We start from the raw sequence: 19610 nt of genomic DNA on the forward strand, positions 1-19610 counted from the left end.
TGATGGGAGTCCTGCCTCCTGAGCACCCTCCACCCTGCACCTCTCTTCAGGAGGGTCAGAACCTCTCCCTGCCCTGCTCCCAAAGGGTTCCAGCCACCTACCTCACCTCAGGCATCCCCGTCCTCTGACTCCGAGGAAGACCCCTGGACGCCTGAGGACGGCCATGATCGGCCGTGCCGGGGGAACGTAGATGGCATCTTGGACTCGTCGCTGTCACCTCTGGGCACCTGTAGCTTGGCTGGGGGTGCAAGGATTATGTCATCCTGGCCTGCTTCTGGGTCTCCAGGGCTCAGGGGCAGGCCAAACACCCACCATGGACACACCCCAGAGACCTGGCACGCGGGCCGCTGCCCCTCACCCTGCGTGATCTTGGCTGATACCATCTTGGTGGGGAGATCTGTTTCTGCAGGAACTCCTCTGTGCCCACCTTGGTGAGGGAGAGGTGGCCCAGGGCCTCCTTGGCAACCAGAGGCTCTTCTGGGGGTAAAAATGCTCTGCTCAGGCGGCTGCATGCCCCTCAGATGTGCAACAAGGCACCCCATGCTGCAGGCCGGTCCTGGGCCCTGGGAGCCAATGGTGAACAAAGGACCGAGGCCTCCCTGGCATGGTGCTGATGTCCAGCAGGGAGATGATGAGATTGTGGCTGGCAGGGCAGGGGCCGGTGGGAACCCACCAGGATGAGGAGTCACTCTGGCTCATGAGCATCAAGCCAAGGCATGACCAAGGGGCTGACAACGTCCAGAGACAGGGCACAGCAGGAAACACCAGGGGACAGTGGATGAGGGGTGCCGGGGACAGAGCTGGCAGAGGCTAGACCGGCGCATGAGGCTGCAGGAGGAGCTGTGGGGCCAAAGCGGGGCTGTGCTGCTCTGTTCTCAGTGCCTGGCACCCATGTGTCTATACAACCCTCTGGATGTGAGCTCGTGTCCAGGGCTGGCCCAGGGACCCCACAGGCTCCCGGATCCACAGGGATCAGACGTGGCTCCAACACTAACCACGCCTCAAGTCTAGGCCACAAGAACATGGGTCGGTCGTGGCTAAATGAGCAGGTGTCCTGGAGCTACACCGCCCAGGAGGGGCCTCTGAGGCCAGGAGCCACCCCCATGCAGCCTCCTCCCTGCCCCTCAGCATGAGGGGCTCAGCCACCCCTGGGCAGCCTCCTCCCTGTCCCTAGCATCAGGGGCTCAGCCACCCTGGCCCCTCGCAGGCACGCACCCACCCTGATCATACCTTTCCTCTGCCCCGCAAGGTCAGCCAAACCCGCAGGTTCCAACCCCTGTGCTGAGATGGCTTGTGTGGTCCTAAATGGGTGAAAGGAGTGTCCTGAGGGGCCTGAGCTGGACCCCACCACCCTCCGTCCTTTGAGCTCCTGACAAAAAGAGGGTCTGGAGGCTGCAGGGAAAGGGGCTCCATGCCAGAGAGTCCCCAGGGAAGCCCTCATTTTGCAAGGGAGAAACTGAGGCACAGAGAAGGAAGAGCACTAGCCAAGCCACATGGCCTGCATGGAGCAGAGCCAGGACATGCTTGGGGACAGGTGGTCTCCCCAGGGACAGCGCTGTCCTGTCCCCCACTCCTACAGTGGCCTCCCTGACCCAGACTGGACTAGCCTCCAGGGACAGCCCTCACTCACCCCTGCAGGAAAGTGGAAATCAGCGCTTCCTTCACTTTCTCCTGCTCCTCTGCCTTAGGCACTGTCAGGAGGACCGGGTGAGCCATCGGGATGGGGCTTCTGACCCCAGCACCTCTGATTCTGGGTTTGAACTGGGTCCCTCCAAAGCCCTGAGCAGGGGCTGTGCCCGAGCCCACCTCCCCAACCCACCTCCCCAACCCACTCTTGGCCTGAGGTCACCCCAACAGTGAATGGGAGGGGAATGGGTTCTCCTGTCCTCCGAGGGGCTGAGCAAGGAACAGGACACGGGGGCTTCAGGAAAAGTCCCTGAACCTGGTGGTGCGGAACCCACAGGGGCCTGGGCCCAGAGAGGACTCTGAGGCTGAAACCCACCAGCACCACCAGGGCTTGACCCATCTTAGGGTCTCTGTGGTGCTATAGGAGAATGAGAAGAGGAAAAAGGGGGTCCCACAGGGTCCTGGCCCAGATGGTGGTGATGAGCCATGTGCCCGAGGAGACCCCAAAGCCACCCAGGGCCTTCCTCCCATGCCCCAGCCCTCCGCCCCCCACTCCCCACTCATGACCAGAGATGTGCAGGCTGGTGGAGCAGACGGCCTGGCCGGCAGCATTGCTGGCAATGCACATGTAGGTGCCCTGGTGCTCCCGGCCCATGTCCAGCAGGACCAGGCTGTGCTGCTGTGCCGAGCTGGCCACGGTGTAACCCAGAGTGTTGGGAACGATCCACAGCATGCCCCTCTCAGCTGCTTCCCTGAGCCAGTGCACGGTGGGTGCCGGGCATCCTGAGGGCGGGTGAAAGGGTGGGAGGTGTACCCCATCAGGAGCGGGGCCTCTGGAGGTGGAGCCCTTCCTGTGGCCCCCTGGGGGAGATGTGAGTGGAAGGGGGCACTTCTGTCCCATCCCAGGGGTGATCTTCCCACGGCCGAGGGTGGGAAGTGCCCTACCTTCTACCTTCACAGAGAACGTGATGCTGGAGCCTTTCTTTACTTTCTTGAGGGTGAACCTCTCCAGGATTTGGGGTGACACCAGCTGCTCACACACATCTGGAGGGCACAGGGCAGCTGCTGGAGACTTGGCACAGCCCCCACCGCCTGCCTCCTGGCCCCCAACAGTGCCTGCAGGCCCCCAGGTGGCTCTCCACAGACAGCACCTGGACAGCACCATGCTGCTCTCTCCCTGAGCCAGCCCGTGGTCACTCACATCTCCATTTCAGCCAGCACTGGGCTCAGGCCCTCAGCACCCACAGCCACCTGGATGCTCCCTGCCTGCCTGGGGCTGCCTTACCTGATGCAGGCTTCTCTTCTGGTTCATTGGGGCCTGAAAGAGACACTGGAGTCAGACACCCGGCACCCAGGGGCCCCACCGTGGCTCCTACCCAGCACTGTGTGGATGCCCAGCAGTTGCACCCACCGTGGTGAGGGAATGTGAGGGCAACACTGCCCCCAGGCAAACATCTTAACCCCCGCCTGAATGCCAGGCCATGGAGCTCTGGAACCCCACGCTCAGGTGACAAAGGCAACAAGCCATGTGGACCACCACCCACCCTCACCCTGCCATGGACTCTGGCCCCACGCCGCACCCAGCACACAACAGAATGCCACTGCTCAGAGCAGCAGGGGACTCCCACCTGGGGCCACAGGGGAAAGACACAGCAATGGCAGGACGGGTTTGGGTGAACCTTGGAATGATCTCTCAGTGCTTACAACTTTTTGAACGATAAGGAAGTAGGGATCTCTAGTCCCACGCTACCACTGGCTCTGGCTGTGTGCGGGTCTACCTAGAGCCACAGGGCTGACTCACTTTTCTGGGTCAGTTTCAACCTCCAGCCTGCCCATCGGTCAGGACAGAGGGCTGCACACCCGCTCCTTGCAGGGCCGACTTGTGGCCACCCATGCCACTCTGTACGAAGGGGTGATGGCCACTGACCCCCACTGAGGGCCTGAGGTGGCAGGGTTGCAGGGTGTCAGCCCTGGCCAGGATGCTGGCCAGTGCCCAAGGCTCTGCCTGGGACCCAGGAGCACCCACATTGGACCAGCAGCCATGCAGACGAGTAGGTGGCACCCGTGGCATTGCCGATGTAGGCTGCGTACTGGCCAACATCCTTCCAGGTGACCGAGATGACCTCCAGGGTGTGCAGAGTCTTCTTGTCAGTCGTGGATGTGGTCGGATGCTGTCAGGGGCTGGCCGTCTTTGAACCAGTATAACCTGGGAGCTGGGTAGCCTGGGCCACTGGAGGGGGAGTGGTCAGCCTGGGCTACCACCCATGGGCACTGTGCCCTCCAGATGGGAGACAGACCCAACACCAGTGACGCAGCATTGGCCTCCCGCACCCAGGCAGCATGTGGTGGGGGGGACCCTGCAAGTACCATCGTAAAGGTCTGAAGTCACAGCCTGTTCCCAAATAAATATTAATTTAGAAATGTAGGCACACAGTTATTCCTTTACATAATCATATATAATTTTATAGTTACTTATAAAGATATATACTCAATATAACCTTTAATTTTACTAATGACTATCGGGTTACGAGGCATGGAACTGAGGTGACATTGTGAACAAAGTGACCCTTAGGCAAGGTGCTCTAAGCCGTCTGTCATGCCCTCATAAGGGCTGCTGGAGGGTGCCTCGGCTGTACGGCAGTGCCAGCACTGGGAAAGCGTCTGCTGTTTAGTCAGCTAGGGGAGGAGATGTCCAAATGGCCAAGACGTCTCCTTCCTGGGGAAGTGAGGAGAAAACTCCGCTCCTCCATGCTCTTGTGGCAAGGGCTGGTGACTGTCAGGAGCCCACAGACCTCCAGGGGCTCAACTGTCTCTATGTGAGGCTGTGCTTCAGCAGTCACGTTCCCTGTCCACTCTCACGCCCCACTTCTGCACCTGGTTTCTCTTTTTCTCAGAAGACAAGGATTAATGTCGTTGACATTTCTGACAAATATGTGAAGAGCGCTGACGCATGAGGTTTTCTCGCCTTGGCTACGTGAAAGTCCTGGGCCCCCCATCTCCAAGACACGTGATTTACCTGACCCCATCACCGACCACCATTACCTCACACTGCCTATCTGCCCCCTGCTTTGTACTCAATAAAAGAGCATCCAGACACTCGGGGCCACTGCAGGTCTCTGTGCTTTGGTTGGCAGTGGACCCTGGGCCCAAACTGCCTTTATCTCTGTGTCTGTGTCTTTTATTTCCACAGTTTCTTGTCTCTGCACCAACAGGGAGGAGCTCACAGAACCCTCCAGGGCTGGACCCTATACAGCAGGGATGAGTGACCGCCTGACCCCACTGCCCGTGTCTCCTTTCACTTGTGGCTGACGGGGGACAGCTCCTTGACCTTCATCCCGCCATGGCCGTGTCCCCACTGCCTTTCCCTCTCACCATTCACCTTGAGCTGGAACTTGGCCAGGCGTGTGCCAGGGGCCACCCGGAGGTCTCTCAGCTCCTCTAGCACCTGGGGCAGCTGGCCTTTGTCACTGGTGGACTCTGTCCCCTCCTGCTCCCGGCTGGCATGAGGACAGAAAAGGCGGCAGCCGTGAAGCAGGGCAGGAGGGGAGTGGAGGAGATCCGGCATGGATGACATTGGAAGCCCTTGTTTGCTGACTCAGTGGACAGAGACCACCGGGGCGTGGAGGAAGGCTCCAGGTGTGCATCCTATCAGCCCAAGCCCGGCCCTCACCCAGCACCGTCACTCCCTGAGAGGCCCTGCAAGGTCAGTCTGGGGCACAGCCCACCTCTGCAGCCCCTACCTGGACAGGTAGCCCTGGGCACTGAAGTAGGACGAGGTCTCCGTGGCATCCACTGCAGTTTTGTAGTCTGTGCTTGTCACTGGAGGAGGAAAGGGGCTAGAGCAGCGCCTGCCACCCCACCTGCCCCAGCACGAGCTCTGGCACCAGGACAGCGTCAGCCCTCAGAGGTCCTGACTACACAGCCCTGCCTGGGAGCCACTTAGACTTGGGAGCTAGGAAGTCACGGGGGGAACAGCGGCATTGCTGCCTCTCCACCCCGGGCTGTTACCAGCCACATTCCTCAAGGCCTCTAACCAACTACAAGCCTCTTTGACACAGCAAACTAAATACTGGATGATCCAGAGGCCTCAGAAGAAACAGTGATAGTGGTAGAACCTTCCAGTTCCATCCTACTAGGGAACAAGGGGATGAAGAGATACAGGCCTCAAACCATTCTCAGCAAACTAACACAGGAACGGAAAACCAAACCCCACATGTGGGAGCTGAACAATGAGAACACATGGACGGACACAGGGAGGGGAACATCACACACCAGGGCCTGTCGGGGGTGGGGGCTAGAGGGGACAGACCATTAGGAGAAATACCTAATGTAGGTGATGGGTCGATGGGTGCAGTAAACCACCATGGCACGTGTATACCTATGTAACAAACCTGCATGTTCTGCACGTGTACCCCAGAACTTATAATAAAAGAGACACAGTCCTCAAAATCAGCAGCTGGGACTTGTGTTTCTAGTCAAGATGGAGTGACTGGGGCTGGACTTACCCTCACTTATGGAATAAATGTTTGGGTAGCCCCCAAAGACCATATGCTGAAATATCAGCCCCCCGTGGATGAAGAGGTGGGCCCTTGGGAGGTGGATAGGGGTGGGGAGCCCATCAGTGGGGTTACTGCTCTTATAGAAGGGACCCCAGAGAGCGCCTGCTCCCACCTTCCCTCATGTCCTTGCATGATATAGTTTTTCTTCTATAATAAATTTCTAATCTTCTTCTCTAACCTGCTATGAATCCTATCCATTGGAAATTCTATCATCTCTAGAGAAAAACCAAGTTCTACTTGGGTTTTTAAAATATATTCTATGTCTCAACGTCACTAATCATCAGGGAAATGCAAAGCAAAATCACAATGTGATACCACCTCACTCCTGCAAGGATGGCCATCATCAAAAACCAGTGATGTCGGTATGGATCAGTGATCAGGGAACACGTCTGCACTGCTGGTGGGAATGTAAACCGGTGCAGCCACTATGGAACGGTGTGGAGATTCCTTAAAGAACTAAAGGTAGAACTACGATTTGTTCCAGCAATCCCACTACTGAGAATCTACCCAGAGGAACACCAGTCATTACTCAAAAAAGTTACCTGCACACGAACGTTTATAGCAGCACAGTTCACAACTGCAAAATTGTGGAACCAGCCCAAATGTCCATCAAGCAACGAGTGGATAAAGAAACTGTGGTGTGTATCCACACGATGGAATACTACACAACCATACCAAGGAAGGAATGAACAGCATTTGCAGTGACCTGGATGAGACTGACAACTATTATTCCAAGTGAGGTAACCCAGGAATGGAAAAACCAACATCGCATATTGTCATTCATATGTGGGAGCTCAGCTATGCGGAGGCAAAGGCATAATGATGCCTGAGCTCCCAGAGAGCTTTCCAACAGCCACAAGACACTGAGGCCCCAAATCCTGCCTGGCCTGAGATGAATGCTCTCTCAACCATCCTCAAGCCGAACTCAGGAGCCCCTACACCACCAACCTGGAGACACCAAATCAGACAGTAGCACTCACAGTCCACACAGAGCTCGGCCTTGGTGGAGGAGACCCCCACGCTGTTCTCAGCCAGGCAGCGGTAGACGCCCACGTCTGCTGGCACCACAGCTGTGATGATGAGCTGAGGGCCACCCTGTTGGTCTTCATTAATCGTGTAGTGGTCATTCTCCTCCAACAACTTCCCATCCTTGAACCAGTGCACACTGGGCATGGGTTGACCTGTCACCATGCAGTCAAAGCTCACAGGATACCCATCCTGCACTTCTTGGTTCTGCAACTTGGTCAGGAACACTGGGGCTGGGAAAGATGGGTGAGTTAGCCCCAGGGAACAATGATCATGTCCGGCTGCCACATACAAGTGAGTCACCACCAGAGGAAAGGTTTGACACACAGGACGTACAGAGCAATCATTCACACGGGAGCATTTGAAGACCCTGACAGCTAAACAGAATGGTGTCTTTGCCTGCTCAGCCTCTCTCTCTTCCTTGTTCTCTAAGAATTCTGTTTGCCAGCTTGCTTCCCAAGTTACTTTGAGGCAAAAGGGAGAAGGGGCTGGAAACAGGGAGGAAAAGGGAGGTAAAGCAAAGATAAAGACTGTGTGGTCTGTAAGTCCAGGAGGAGCAGGTGAGGAATTCAAAGCAAGGGGGAGGCTCAAAATTGGAGAGAAGTTTCAAGAAATAACACTGTGGGATATTCATCATACCCTCTTTAACATTCCTAGAGAGATACAAGTAAATAGGGAAATGGCTTTTCAATTACTCCTAGATGCTTGAATGGGAAATGGTATGCAGACTGGAGCATGAGGAATGCAGCATTTTATACAGGTTACATTTCAGTCTCATTTAAAAAATAAAATTCTAGAGTGAGTACACATGACCTTTGAACAACAGGCCCTTGAACTGCTTGGGTCCACTTATATATGGATTTTTTTCAACCAAATGTGGATTAAAAAATACAGCACTTTTGGGATGCAAAACCCTGTAAAGGGAGGGCTGATTTTCATGTATACAGGTTCTGCAGGGCTCATCTGGGGACTCGAATATGTGTGGATTTGGGTACCCATGAGGGTTCTGAAATCCATCCTCTGTGTATACCAAGGAACAACTGTCATTTCACACATGTGAAAGCTGAGGCACAGAGATGCTAAGCAGCTTCTCCCAAAGCACACAGCTAATAAGAGACGGGGTTGGAGTTCAAATAGATTTTAACCTCTATTTAACCTCAAAGTCAGAGCTGTTCACACCCCAGTGAGCTGCACCTGCAAAGAGCCCAATGGTGGGCACAGGTAACCCCTTGAGCTTGCAGCAGACTCTGCCACGACTAGCCTGGCTCCTTCTCCCCTGCCTCCCCCTGCCTCCTCACCCTGGCTCTGGACCCCAGACTGAAGCTCGTGCAGACTCACCGGCATCAGAAGTCAGCAGGCTGGGTGATGGCTCTGGAGGCACCCCAGGTGCAGGGGCCTCTTTGCTGATGTGCATCTCCACCCTCCGGGGCCTCTGCTCCACAAGGTTGATCTCCACTCTGATGCCCAGCATGGCAAACATCTCCTGAAAGCACGTTACCACCTGGCAGGCCTCGGTGAGTACCTAAAAACGGATGCGGATGAAATGCTCATCTTTGTGGTATGTCTGCCGGTCTGCAGGCTCCTCTGGCTCTGCAAGGCCCTTGTCTGCACTCAGGAAGAGCTCCTCATCTGAAACCTTGGCCGAGCTCTTGGCGCGGAAGAGCCGGTGCAGCCGCCGGGCAGCCCGGCAGAAGTTATTGTCCAGCTCACCCCCAGAGGAGCTCTCGGCCTCACTCTGTCCCACTGACGGCCACGCAGGCACTGTGGGCTACCTGGCCAAACTTGTTGCTCACCTGGCAGGTGTAGTGGCCAGCATCATCACGGCCTAGGCCAGTAATCAGCAGAGAGCAGGTACCATCCCCAAACTGGTGGATGTGATGGTGCCGCCCATCAGTCAGCTCCACGCCGTCCTTCAGCCAGCGGGCTCGCACATCTGCCTTGCTGGCCATGACACACTCCAGCCGCAGGGCATCCCCCACCTGTGCCTCAGTGTCCCCAGATGTGTGGGAGAACACGGGCCCTTCCTGCTGCTTCATCTCTTGCCAAACCTTGTAGCCCTTAAAGGTGGCCTGGATCTTCACAGCTGCCTTGTCCATTGAGGGATCACCCAGATCTTTGGTGCTCAGGTCTCCCAGTGGTGGGCGCACAGCAGCCAGTGGTTCCTGCTGCTCCTGTAGCTTCGCAGAGGGGGCTCCTGGGGCCCTGACCTGTGGGCACAGAGCCTGATGTCATGGATAGGGAAACTGAGGCCAGAAACAGGGCAGGACTAGCACGAGACACATGGTGGGGACAGCTCCAGTTCTCGCTCCAGTATGCCCTTTTTCCTCCTACCAACTGGACCCACACTAGCTTCGACTGACATAGATGTCCAACAGCACCACCCAAAAGGCCAACCCACTTCCTGGAAATCGCTTTACACAGTCACCCAGACGGAGATGAACAGGGTTGTGAAGATCACCATGAAGAGGCCAGTTCCAACTCTTCAGGCAAAAATTTTAACAGTCAGGTGGGTATATGGCTGGGTGGGTGCTGGGTGGATGGAGAGATACACCGATGAACAGAGGGTTGAATGGGAGAACAGGTATGTGCATAGATGGGTGAGTAGGTGGCTGGCGGATGAGTGAATGGTTAGACAGATGGTGGTATGGGTGGATGGGTGGATAAACGGGCTGGCAGATAAACAGACAAGCAGGTGAACAAGTACAGGAATAGATCATGGATGAACAGCGGATGGATAATAAACTGCAAATGAATGCAGTTGCATGGTTGTATGGGTGGGTAAACAGGCTGACAGATAAATCAATAAACAGGTGAACAGGCACAGGAGTGGCACATGGATAGCAGATGGATGGATGAATGGAAGTATGCTGGGTGGATACATGAATGGATAGTGGGTAGACAGATGCAAGTCAGAGAGAACGATGCGTGAATAGATGAAAAGAAGGAAGGATGGATGCATACAAGGATGGACAAATGGAAGGATGGTAGATGGATGATGAATGGATACATGCATGGATGAACACATGGAAGGATGATGGACAGATGATGAAGGGACAGACAGTAGGACGATGAATACATGATGGATGGATGAGTACATAGATGGCAGATGGGTGGATGGATGACTAGATGGAAGGAAGAATGTGTGCATGGACGGATAGATGGTGAATGGATAGATGGAAGAAAGGAAAGATGAACATATGGATGAACAGATGGCAGGTGAATGAATAGATGAAAGTAAAGGGAGATGGACACATAAATAGATGGGTGGATGAAAGGAAAAAAGAATGAATGCATGAATGAATGAATAAAAGGAAGAATGGAAACATAAATGGATAAATGAAAGGAAAAATAGATGCATGGATTGAAGGATGGATGGTGGATGGACAGAAGAGAATAAATGCATGCATTGATGGATGGCTCACGTATGGGTGGATGGAAGGATGGATGGATGATTAATAGATGAAAGGAAGAAAAGACAGAAGCATGAATGGATTGGTGGCAGATGGATGATTGGATGAATGGATGGATGTAGATGGATAATGAATAAACAGATGAAAGGAAAGAAAGACAAATGTATGATTGGATGGATGGTAGAAGGATGGAAGGATGGGCAGATGAATGCATGAATGGATGGATGGCAGATGGATGGATGCACAGATAATGAATAGTGGATGGGTGGATGGAAGGATGGATGGATGCAGAAATAAGTGGATGAATGGTAGGTGGATGGATGGATGACGAATAGATGAAAGGAAGCAAAGACAGAAGCATGAATGGATCGGTGGTGGAAGGGTGGATGGAAGGATGGATGAATGGATGGATGATGGTAGATGGATGATAAATAAACAGATGAAAGGAAAGAAGAACAGATGTATGAATGGATGGATGGTAGAAGGAGGAAAGGATGGAAAGATGGATGCATGAACGGATGGATGGCAGACGGATAAATGGAAGGATGGATGGATGCATAGATGGATGAATGGTAGATGGTGGGTGGAAGGAAGAATGGATGGATGCACAGATAGGTGAATGAATGGTAGATGGATGCACGAATGGATGGATGGATGGTTGATGGGCAGATGCATGGATGGGTACATGGAAGGAAGGAAGGAAAGATGGATAAATGGGTACATGGATAGATGGATGAATGGTAGATGGTGGGTGGAAGGAAGAATGGATGGATGCACAGATAGGTGAATGAATGGCAGATGGATGCATGAATGGATGGATGGATGGTGGATGGACAGATGCATGGATGGGTACATGGAAGGAAGGAAGGAAAGATGGACAAATGGGTGCATGGATAGATGGATGAATGGCAGATGGATGCATGAATGGATGGATGGCAGATGGATGAATGGAAGGATGGATGGATGGATGAATGAATGGATTGACACATGGATGGATGGTGGATGGACAGATGCATGGATGACTACATGGAAAGAAGGAAGGAAAGATGGATAAATAGGTGCATGGATAGATGGATGAATGGTAGATGAGTGGATGAATAGAAGAAAAAATGATAGATGAACAGATGCATATATGGGTGGATGAATTATGGCTGGATGAATAGCGCATGCATGGATGGATGGATGGAAGGATGGAAGGATGGTGAAGGTCTCAGACCTCTCCTTGCAGGCCAAGTTGGGGTGCTCACCTTGCTGACCAGTGGTGATGTGCCTAGCCTCCCAGCTTTCTTGAGGTAGGTGACCAGGGAAGGGGTGCCTGCCTGGGACTCATCATCAGAGCTGGTGTGTGAGAGGTCAGCTTCTCCGGTGCATGCCAGCTCATCGGCCATGGAGTAGCCTTTGGAGAAGTCAGGTGCCACCTCCTCTGCCTCCTGTGGCAGGCGCTGTGAGTGGCCATCCTCCTCAGGCAGGTCGCTGATGGAGTCCAGCGTGGGCTCACGGTTCATGCGACGCTTTCGAGCCAGGGCCTCCCACAGCAGGTGCAGGTCGCCCTCCTGAGCTGCCTCGGTGGGCAGGCTGGGCTGCAGGTGGGCCTCATCCACAGAGGCTGGGCTCAGCACCACTGAGGAAGGCAGGAGACGGGTCAGTGGGCTAGGACACAGCTAACACCCCAGACCCACCTCAGCTGCTAATCAGTATGTGGCTGGGCTGTGGCCTTGCTAGGCCTCTCTCCCCACCTGGCACTGGCTACTTCAGATGGCACAATCTTTACAAGTCTCAGAGCCCCTGAGCCTCAGCTCTCCTACCTGGAGTGGGGCCTCAGTCTACCTCCCTGTACAGGACATGTGATGCCTGGAACAGAAAAGGACTCTGCAAAGGCAAATTGGGCTGACTTGAGCCCTTCTGATCCTGCTTCTGGGATAGAGCACCTAGACTCATGGGAGTGCTGGCTGCCAGGCAGGGGGGCCCAGGCTCAGAGTGCAGGGGATGGCCCTCAGAGTGTGGGGTGGCTTGGAGCATTGGGAGTTGCAGGGAGTTCAGAATACAGGGGATGTTTGTGTACAGGGCCCAGAAGTTTAAAGGGACCAGAATAGAACCAAGTGTTGCACCAGCCAGGACCTGCTCAGGGACAGGCAGGCTGTCCTTGGCAGTCAAGGCTCTGCACGTGGGGTTTGCCGCATCTCCCTACTGAGCCTTGGTCTCTCCCATGTGGCGGGGTCCTCAAGAGGACCCTCAGCCCTTCCCTGAGAGAGCCTGTGAGAAGGCGGGCAAGCTGCACCCCCACCCAGAGCTCCCCACCCTGGAACTGGGAGGACAGGGCCAATGCACCCTGGAAGGTGGCAGCCTCGGAGCAGGCAGAGCCCTGGGCCAGACCACAGTGGTGCTCACCCTTGTCTTCTGCTGTGAAGCCCTTGATCACCAGCATCTGTCGCCAACCTAGGAGACCACTTTGAAGCGCCCTCTGGGTTGGATGCGCTCCATCCCTTTGTGCCAGAAGACCTTGCCAGCCTCAGCGGCCACCTCAAGCTCCAGACAGACATCCTCACCAACTGCCACCTGCCAGCTCTCGAGAGTTGAGGGCTGGGGAGGCACGGGTTTTGGTGGCTCTGCTGGGAACAGCATCCATGGAGGAGGACAGGCCCCATCGGCAAAGATGCACCCAGAGCACAGGCCCCACCCCGAGGCCCCCCTCCCTCCTCCAGCTTGTGGAGGCTGTGAACTCCCAGGTCCCAGTGCAGCAACTCACCAAGCGGCACAGCCTGGCGCAGGTGCATTGGCTCCCCGGCGCCCGCAGGGCCCACGGCTGCCACACAGAAGCGGTAGGTCTCCCCGGGGGCAAGGCCATCCACCACACACTCGGGTCCAGGTACCAGATCTTGGCAGAGCCACCACTGGCCTGTGGCCCCCTTCTTCATCTCCACGCAGTAGTCACAGAGACCATTGCCTCCATCGCTCGTGGGAGCCGCCCAAGATAGTGTCACAGCATGGCCACTGCAAGCCACCACCTCAGCATCCTCTGGGGGCTCAGGGAGGCCTGGGGAAAAGGGAGACCGGTCAGGGGGCAGCTCCCTGTTGGCATGAACAGCCCCTCTGGAGGCCACTGAGCTCTGTACTGCCTGCAGGTGGCCGCACCCTGAGGCTCCGTGCTGCTGTGCCAGTGGCCCATCTGTCTCAGGGAGTGCAGGCTGCTGCCCAGGCCCCATGGCGGCACACCTGCATATCACATGGAGACTGTGCCCGGAGCCACCCAGAGTGGAGAGTCCCCAGCAGTCTCTGGGGCCAGAGCACCTCCTACCTCCGGTCTGCCCAGAGCTGGGCTCAGATGTGCACTGGGGGTGGGGAGAGGTGAGGATATGGGGCAGGATGAGGGAACCTTGGCCTCAGGAACCCACAGGGGGGTGGGCTCATGCATGCTTATGCCTGGCCAAGGGCAGCCTCCCAAACTCCCACGGTCAGGCCCCTATCTGCAGGCAGCCAACCAGAGGGTGTGGAGTGGGCAGATACTGCAGAACCCAGCCTGGGACTCCCCCAGACTGACCTGCAAGGGAGGGAGCAGGGAGCTCACCCACCACCCACCCAGTACAGTGAGCCACGCAGAGGTCACGGCGTCGCAGCAAGCGAAGGTGACCTCCCCAGCATGGTGGGGCTGGGCGTTGTGCAGCAGCAGGGTGTGGTGACTGCCGTCGGCGGTGACCATCCAGTTGGCATCATCTGGCTGCACCGCCACATCGCTGATGTACCAGGACACCTCTCCCACCAGCACCGCCTCGTTGAGTGTACAGGTGAAGCGGGCCTGCGTGCCGGCCGGGACCGCCGCGTCCTTCGGCAGCTCCAGAATCTCCAGGCACCAGCCTGCAGCTGTGCAGGGGAAGGGGTGTGAGGGCGAGGACCTGAGCAGGGGGCCAGTGCCTGGGCTTCAGAGCCTCGCCTCCTCACGCCTGCGTGGGTGGGAGGGGTCCACGAAACCGAAGCTCCCTACCTGCGATCCCACGAGCCCCTCTAGTGAGGGCAGCCCAGCCTTCCACGGGGACACCCCTGCTTGGCCCTCAGCCCTGCCACATCCTTCCTGCCTTCAACCCTGCCACATCCTTCCTGCGTTCAACCCAGCCTCCCGTGTGTCCCAGAGACCAACACGTCCCCTCCCAGCTCCGGGGTGCCTCTGGTCTTGCCGCAGGACGCACGCACCGTGCCACCCGTCCTGGGCCCTGGTCCCAGGGCTCCTACCTGTAAGGTTTGTTCTTGCCTAGTTTAAAATCAAGAAACTGAGGCCAGCACAAAAAGATCCAATGTGAAGTGTTTATTCAGGCTCCCGAGTGAGTCTCTGCGGTCCTACAAGAGAGGCCGGAGAAGTCGCACGGATTTCTCGCAGATGTGGGTTTTATATGGAGTGGAGGCGTTTGATTGGTTGTGCCCAAGGTGAGTGGGGCCCCAATGGGACAAAATACTAGGCGGGGAGTGGGGCCCAGAGGGGACAAAATGGTAGGCGGGGAGTGGGGCCTGGAGGGGACAAAATGGTAGGCGTGGAGTGGGGCCTGGAGGGGACAAAATGATAGGCGGGGAGTGGGGCCCTGATGGGACAAAATGGTATCGGGTAGATCCTGGCGGGGCTTTTTTCAGGGCTGCCGGTGAGTGGGGGCTGTGTCCGTGCTCCTGGTGAGGGAAGGGGGTGTGTCCGAGTTCCCTGTGAGGGAAGGGGGGATGTCCGAGCTCCCGGCGACGGAAGGGGGTTGTGTCCGGGTTCCCGGCGATGGATGGGGGTGTGTCCTAGCTCTCAGAGAGGGAGGGGTGTGTGTCTGAGCTCCTGGCAAGGGAGGGGGTGGTGTGCGTCTGTGCTCCCAGCGAGGCAACAGGCCTTACACTACCCACTGCGGAGTGGGTGGTTCCGGGCCTCAGGTGGAAGGGGCCAGCCCCTGGTGAACCCCGCCCCTCGTGTCCCTCCCCACAGCCCCAGGGCCTCCGCCCCTGACACCCCTCTGCAGCTGCAGCCCCCAGCCCCAGCCCTCTGCAGCCCTGCCCACCCACCGCAGCCTCTAGTGGGAGGCATCCGGCTGGCCCCGCACTGGCACAGCACAGTCACCTCGGACTGTGAGGAACGCAGAGGTCAACATGTCCCCGGCCAGGAAGGTCATCCGGCGGCTGTCCTGGGGCCGCAAGTTTTTGAGAAGCAGCAGGTGGCGCAGGCCATTCTCGAAGTAGACCACCTCGGCATTCTCCGAGGTGCGCACAGGTTCGTCCTCCAGCAGCCAGGTGTGGGCGGCCACCTCGGGCTGGGACAGCTGGCACTCAAACAGCGCCTCACTGCCCTCCAGCACCTCCATGTTTTCCAGCCCCTGCAACACCGTGTTCTTGGCTGCGGGGAGAGGGAGTCTCAGACCAGTCTGCACTTCCAGGGTCCCCACATCCCCGGGGAGAGCCCTGAAAACTACAAAAAGCCAAACAAAATGCCCCTCCCCAGAGGCTACGTGGAGGGGGGCACTCACTTGGAAAATTGCCAGCCCCAAGACAAGATCATTTTTGCAAGTCTTAGATTTCTGCCCCCCGACCCGCGGACAGCGCCAATGGGTAGGATATTCTGGTGCCCAGGAAGCTGGGCATCCACAGGCAGAGTGACCGGTGTGGATGGGCACTGCCCACCTGTGACTTTCAGCTGGGCCTCGGAGCTACACATGCCCACGTGGAAGATGACAGTTCCAGGAGGAGCCCAGCCATCTTGCCAGACCTCAATGACAGGGGCTCATCACCTCCCCAACACACCCGCCTGGTGGAAGACCTTCCCAAATGGAGTGGGAAGCATCCCCATCCTGGTACGAGCAGGTCCCAGGGGCCCCGCCTTGTGCAGGGTGAGCAGGTGGAGTGTGCCCTGCTCCACAGCAATGTCGTTCATCTCGTTGGCCTGCAGGGGCACGCTTCCTAAAGCCCAGAGGGCTTCCTGGCCTGAGGCTCTGGACAGCTGGCACTGGAAGCTGGCATCCTGGCCCTCGCTGAGCTGCACGTCCTGCAGGGGCTCCAGGATGGTCACCTCAGGAGCTGTACACAGCGGAGGCATGGGTGTCAGCCTCAGCATCTGAGGTACCCCCTGGATCAGCAGTCTCATCATCCTAGGGAATCCATCCCTGGGTATCCTCCCCAAATGCACAAAGATAAGCACATGGGGGCCTGTTCTCAGCTCCCCACTCCAGCTGCAGAGTCTGCTCTGATGGACGGTGGATGGGTGAATGGATCAATGGAGGAATGAATGGATGGATAATAAGTGGATGGATGGATGGCTGATCAATGGAGAAATAGAAGGATTGTGGATGGATCGATGGATTGGAGGCATGAAGGATGGACAGTAAATGGGTGGATGGATGGGTGAGTGGATAAATGGATGGATGAAAGGATGGATGACAGGTGGGTAAATGGGACCCGGGTGAGAACTAGAGGAGATGGTGCAGATGACTGATGGCTGAGAGTGGGCTACGGTTTGCAGTGGCCCCAGTTTGCAGCAGCCCCGGTTTACAGTGACCCCGGTTTGCAGTGGCCCCCACGAGGGCCAAGACCCAAACTCCAACACTGTCAACGTATGGGAAGCCCACGCCCACCTACCCCACCAGCCTGGCTCAGCCCATTCTCCCCTGACATCCTGGGGCCACCCTGAAGTGCCAGCTCACAGGTCCACCTCCCTGCCAGTCCCCCAGGCTTCAAAGACAGGGACCTTTGCTGTCTGTCTCCATCCCCAGTGCAGTCACTGATGGGGCCTCCCTGCGGCTACCTCTAATAGTGAGCTGGGCGGAGGAAGCGGGGCCACCCACGTGGAAGGAGACAGTGCTGGTGTCCTCACATGTCATGCCCTTCAGCCGCGGGGTGTGGATGCGGCCATCCCGCACGGCCACCTCTGTCACTTCGTTGCTTTGCAGTGGCAGGCCCTGCAGGCACCACTGCACGTCTGTGGCTCCAGTCCAGGACACATCGCAGCTGAACTCAACATCCTCGTTGGCTGGCACCTCCACATCAACCAGCCCCCTCTCAATGGTCACCTCAGGCTCTGAGGGGTGAGGCAAGAGGGTCCCCTTTACCAGCCAAGTAAAAGAGCCCAGGCCAAGCTCCCACGCCCCCTCCTCCAGGAAGCCTTCCTGGGCACCCTCACACTCCTGTGCCACAGCCCATCTGTCCCACATGGTTTCCGTCCCCCAATGTGCTCACAAGCACAGATCCCACCATGACAGCTCTTTGAGTACAGAACCTGGGCCGGGGGTGTAGGCCAAGAGGCAGTTGTTTCTGAGGAATCCTTGGGAAGGGGTCGTGGGCCGTCCACTCGCATACCGCAGCCCCACTCTGGCTAGCACAGCAGGGAGGCGAGGCTTGCGGGAGAAACAGGAGCGGTCAGCAGGACACCCACATGCCAGCCACGGGTGGACTTGAGGGGCTACAGCCTGTTTCCCTGCAGCCCAGCTTCTCTCAGAGAGCCCCGACAGGGACACCGGGAGGTGCGGGAGTGAGGAGGAAGACAGCGTGAGAGAAGGGCTCAGGTGCACCCAGAAGGTCACCATGAGGGGTGGATGGCAGGGAGTGGCTCACCCTCTCCTCCGGGAGGCCCCAAGGCTCACCTGTGACCCTGAGGGAGGCAGTGGTTTTCTGGCCACCTGTCACACAGGCATACTCGCCCATGTCCTTAGACTCCAGTTGGTGGATCAACAGCTCCCGAGTGGCCCCCTGGCTCCTCATCTCATACTTGGGACCCGCCTGTAGCTCCACGCCCTCCTTGAGCCATTGCACTGTGTCCCCCCGCTCTGCTTCGCTCAGCTGACAGCACAGCTGGGCTACGGCACCCGTCTGCTGCTCCAGACTCTGCAGCCAGGTCTTGCACTTGGGCCTGGGGACTGGGGGAAATGCAGGAAGGAACACTTAGTGCCCCTGGCCACTGACCAAGGGTGAAGGGCTGTGGGAGGCAGGGCTGGTGAGCAGCTCGCCATGGACAGAGAGGCTGGCTGTGCTCTGCATGTGACCCGTGTCACACATGTAGTCACCCGTGTCCTCCTGCTCCGCACCGCATACCAGCAACTCTGCAGTGGCCCCCTCCTGCACCATCCAGTACTTGGCACAAGGGAAGAGCTGCAGGGAGCCCTTGCGCCACTCCACACTGGCACCCGCCCGGTTCAGCTTGCAATGCAGGTGTGCCATGTCTCCCTCATCCACCTCCTGGGGCTGCAGCTCTCGCAGGAACCACACAGGTGCCGCTGCAGGGGAGGAACAGGGCGTGAGGGCAGGTCCCTGAAGGGCTATAAGGGGGAATGCACAGCGAGCATGATACAGGGCAGGGTGGGGAAGGGAACTGCAGAGAGCAGCTATTGGGAAGGAGCAGGGCCTTGGGCTGGGTCCGACCTCCACCTTGTGGAGCCGTCTCCTCAATTGGGACCCCCAGGTGGAAAGGCAGCCCCAAGGGTCAGCCTGGAACACTGGAACTGCACTAGATCCTGGGCCAGGCCAGCCTGGAAGCCCACCTGTGACGGTGAGGGTGGCACTGGTGCTCTGGGAGCCGCAGGTGCAGGTGTACTTGCCAGTGTCTTCACAAAGCAGGTCCTGTAACACCACCTCCACCATGCAGCCCTGAAGCCGTGGCTCCAGTGCCCGTCAGCCCGCAGCTCCAGGCCACCCTTGCTCCAGACCACTGTAGCAGTGGGCGCAGATAGCTCACACTGCAGGCTGGCTCTGGAGCCCTCCTCCACCTGCAGACTCTGCAGCGGTTCCTGGAACATGGGGTGTGGGGCTGCAGCAGGCAGGAGGCAGGGGGCAGGGGGCAGGGTCAGCTCCAGATCTGCACCAGGCATCACTCTCCAGGCCAGCAGATGAGGGCCTGGGCTCCCCCCAGCTCCCTGGCCTGGCTTCACAGGCGGTGCTGCCTCAGATGGCAGTGGGGACCACTGGTCTGCGATTCGGGAGTGAGGAGGCAGAGCAGTGGGAAAGCAGGGAGGGGCGAGATCTGCCCAGGGCTTAGGAGGCTGGCCTCTCA

General features: G+C 57.3%; 1 protein-coding gene across 1 annotated transcript in view; it reads right to left on the reverse strand.

The window, feature by feature from the left end:
* LOC135273113 (obscurin-like) overlaps positions 1–19610 on the reverse strand; it is a 56252-nt gene that overhangs the window by 23801 nt on the left and 12841 nt on the right. Inside the window, 28 exon segments of the mRNA XM_064372039.1 lie at positions 102–238; positions 359–391; positions 394–477; positions 1231–1301; positions 1631–1691; positions 2191–2409; positions 2572–2670; positions 2912–2944; positions 3653–3780; positions 3782–3848; positions 4999–5123; positions 5367–5445; positions 7166–7444; positions 8550–8950; positions 8952–9418; positions 11869–12242; positions 12950–13060; positions 13063–13230; positions 13368–13655; positions 14198–14473; positions 15699–15971; positions 16256–16340; positions 16452–16648; positions 17373–17645; positions 18208–18480; positions 18571–18837; positions 19102–19224; positions 19227–19526. Coding sequence (XP_064228109.1) covers positions 102–238; positions 359–391; positions 394–477; positions 1231–1301; positions 1631–1691; positions 2191–2409; positions 2572–2670; positions 2912–2944; positions 3653–3780; positions 3782–3848; positions 4999–5123; positions 5367–5445; positions 7166–7444; positions 8550–8950; positions 8952–9418; positions 11869–12242; positions 12950–13060; positions 13063–13230; positions 13368–13655; positions 14198–14473; positions 15699–15971; positions 16256–16340; positions 16452–16648; positions 17373–17645; positions 18208–18480; positions 18571–18837; positions 19102–19224; positions 19227–19526 — 5291 coding nt within the window.

Source organism: Aotus nancymaae, unplaced genomic scaffold, assembly GCF_030222135.1.
Source record: "Aotus nancymaae isolate 86718 unplaced genomic scaffold, 86718_ANA_hifiasm-v0.15.2.pri h1tg000265l, whole genome shotgun sequence".
Classification (NCBI taxonomy): Eukaryota; Metazoa; Chordata; class Mammalia; order Primates; family Aotidae; genus Aotus; species Aotus nancymaae.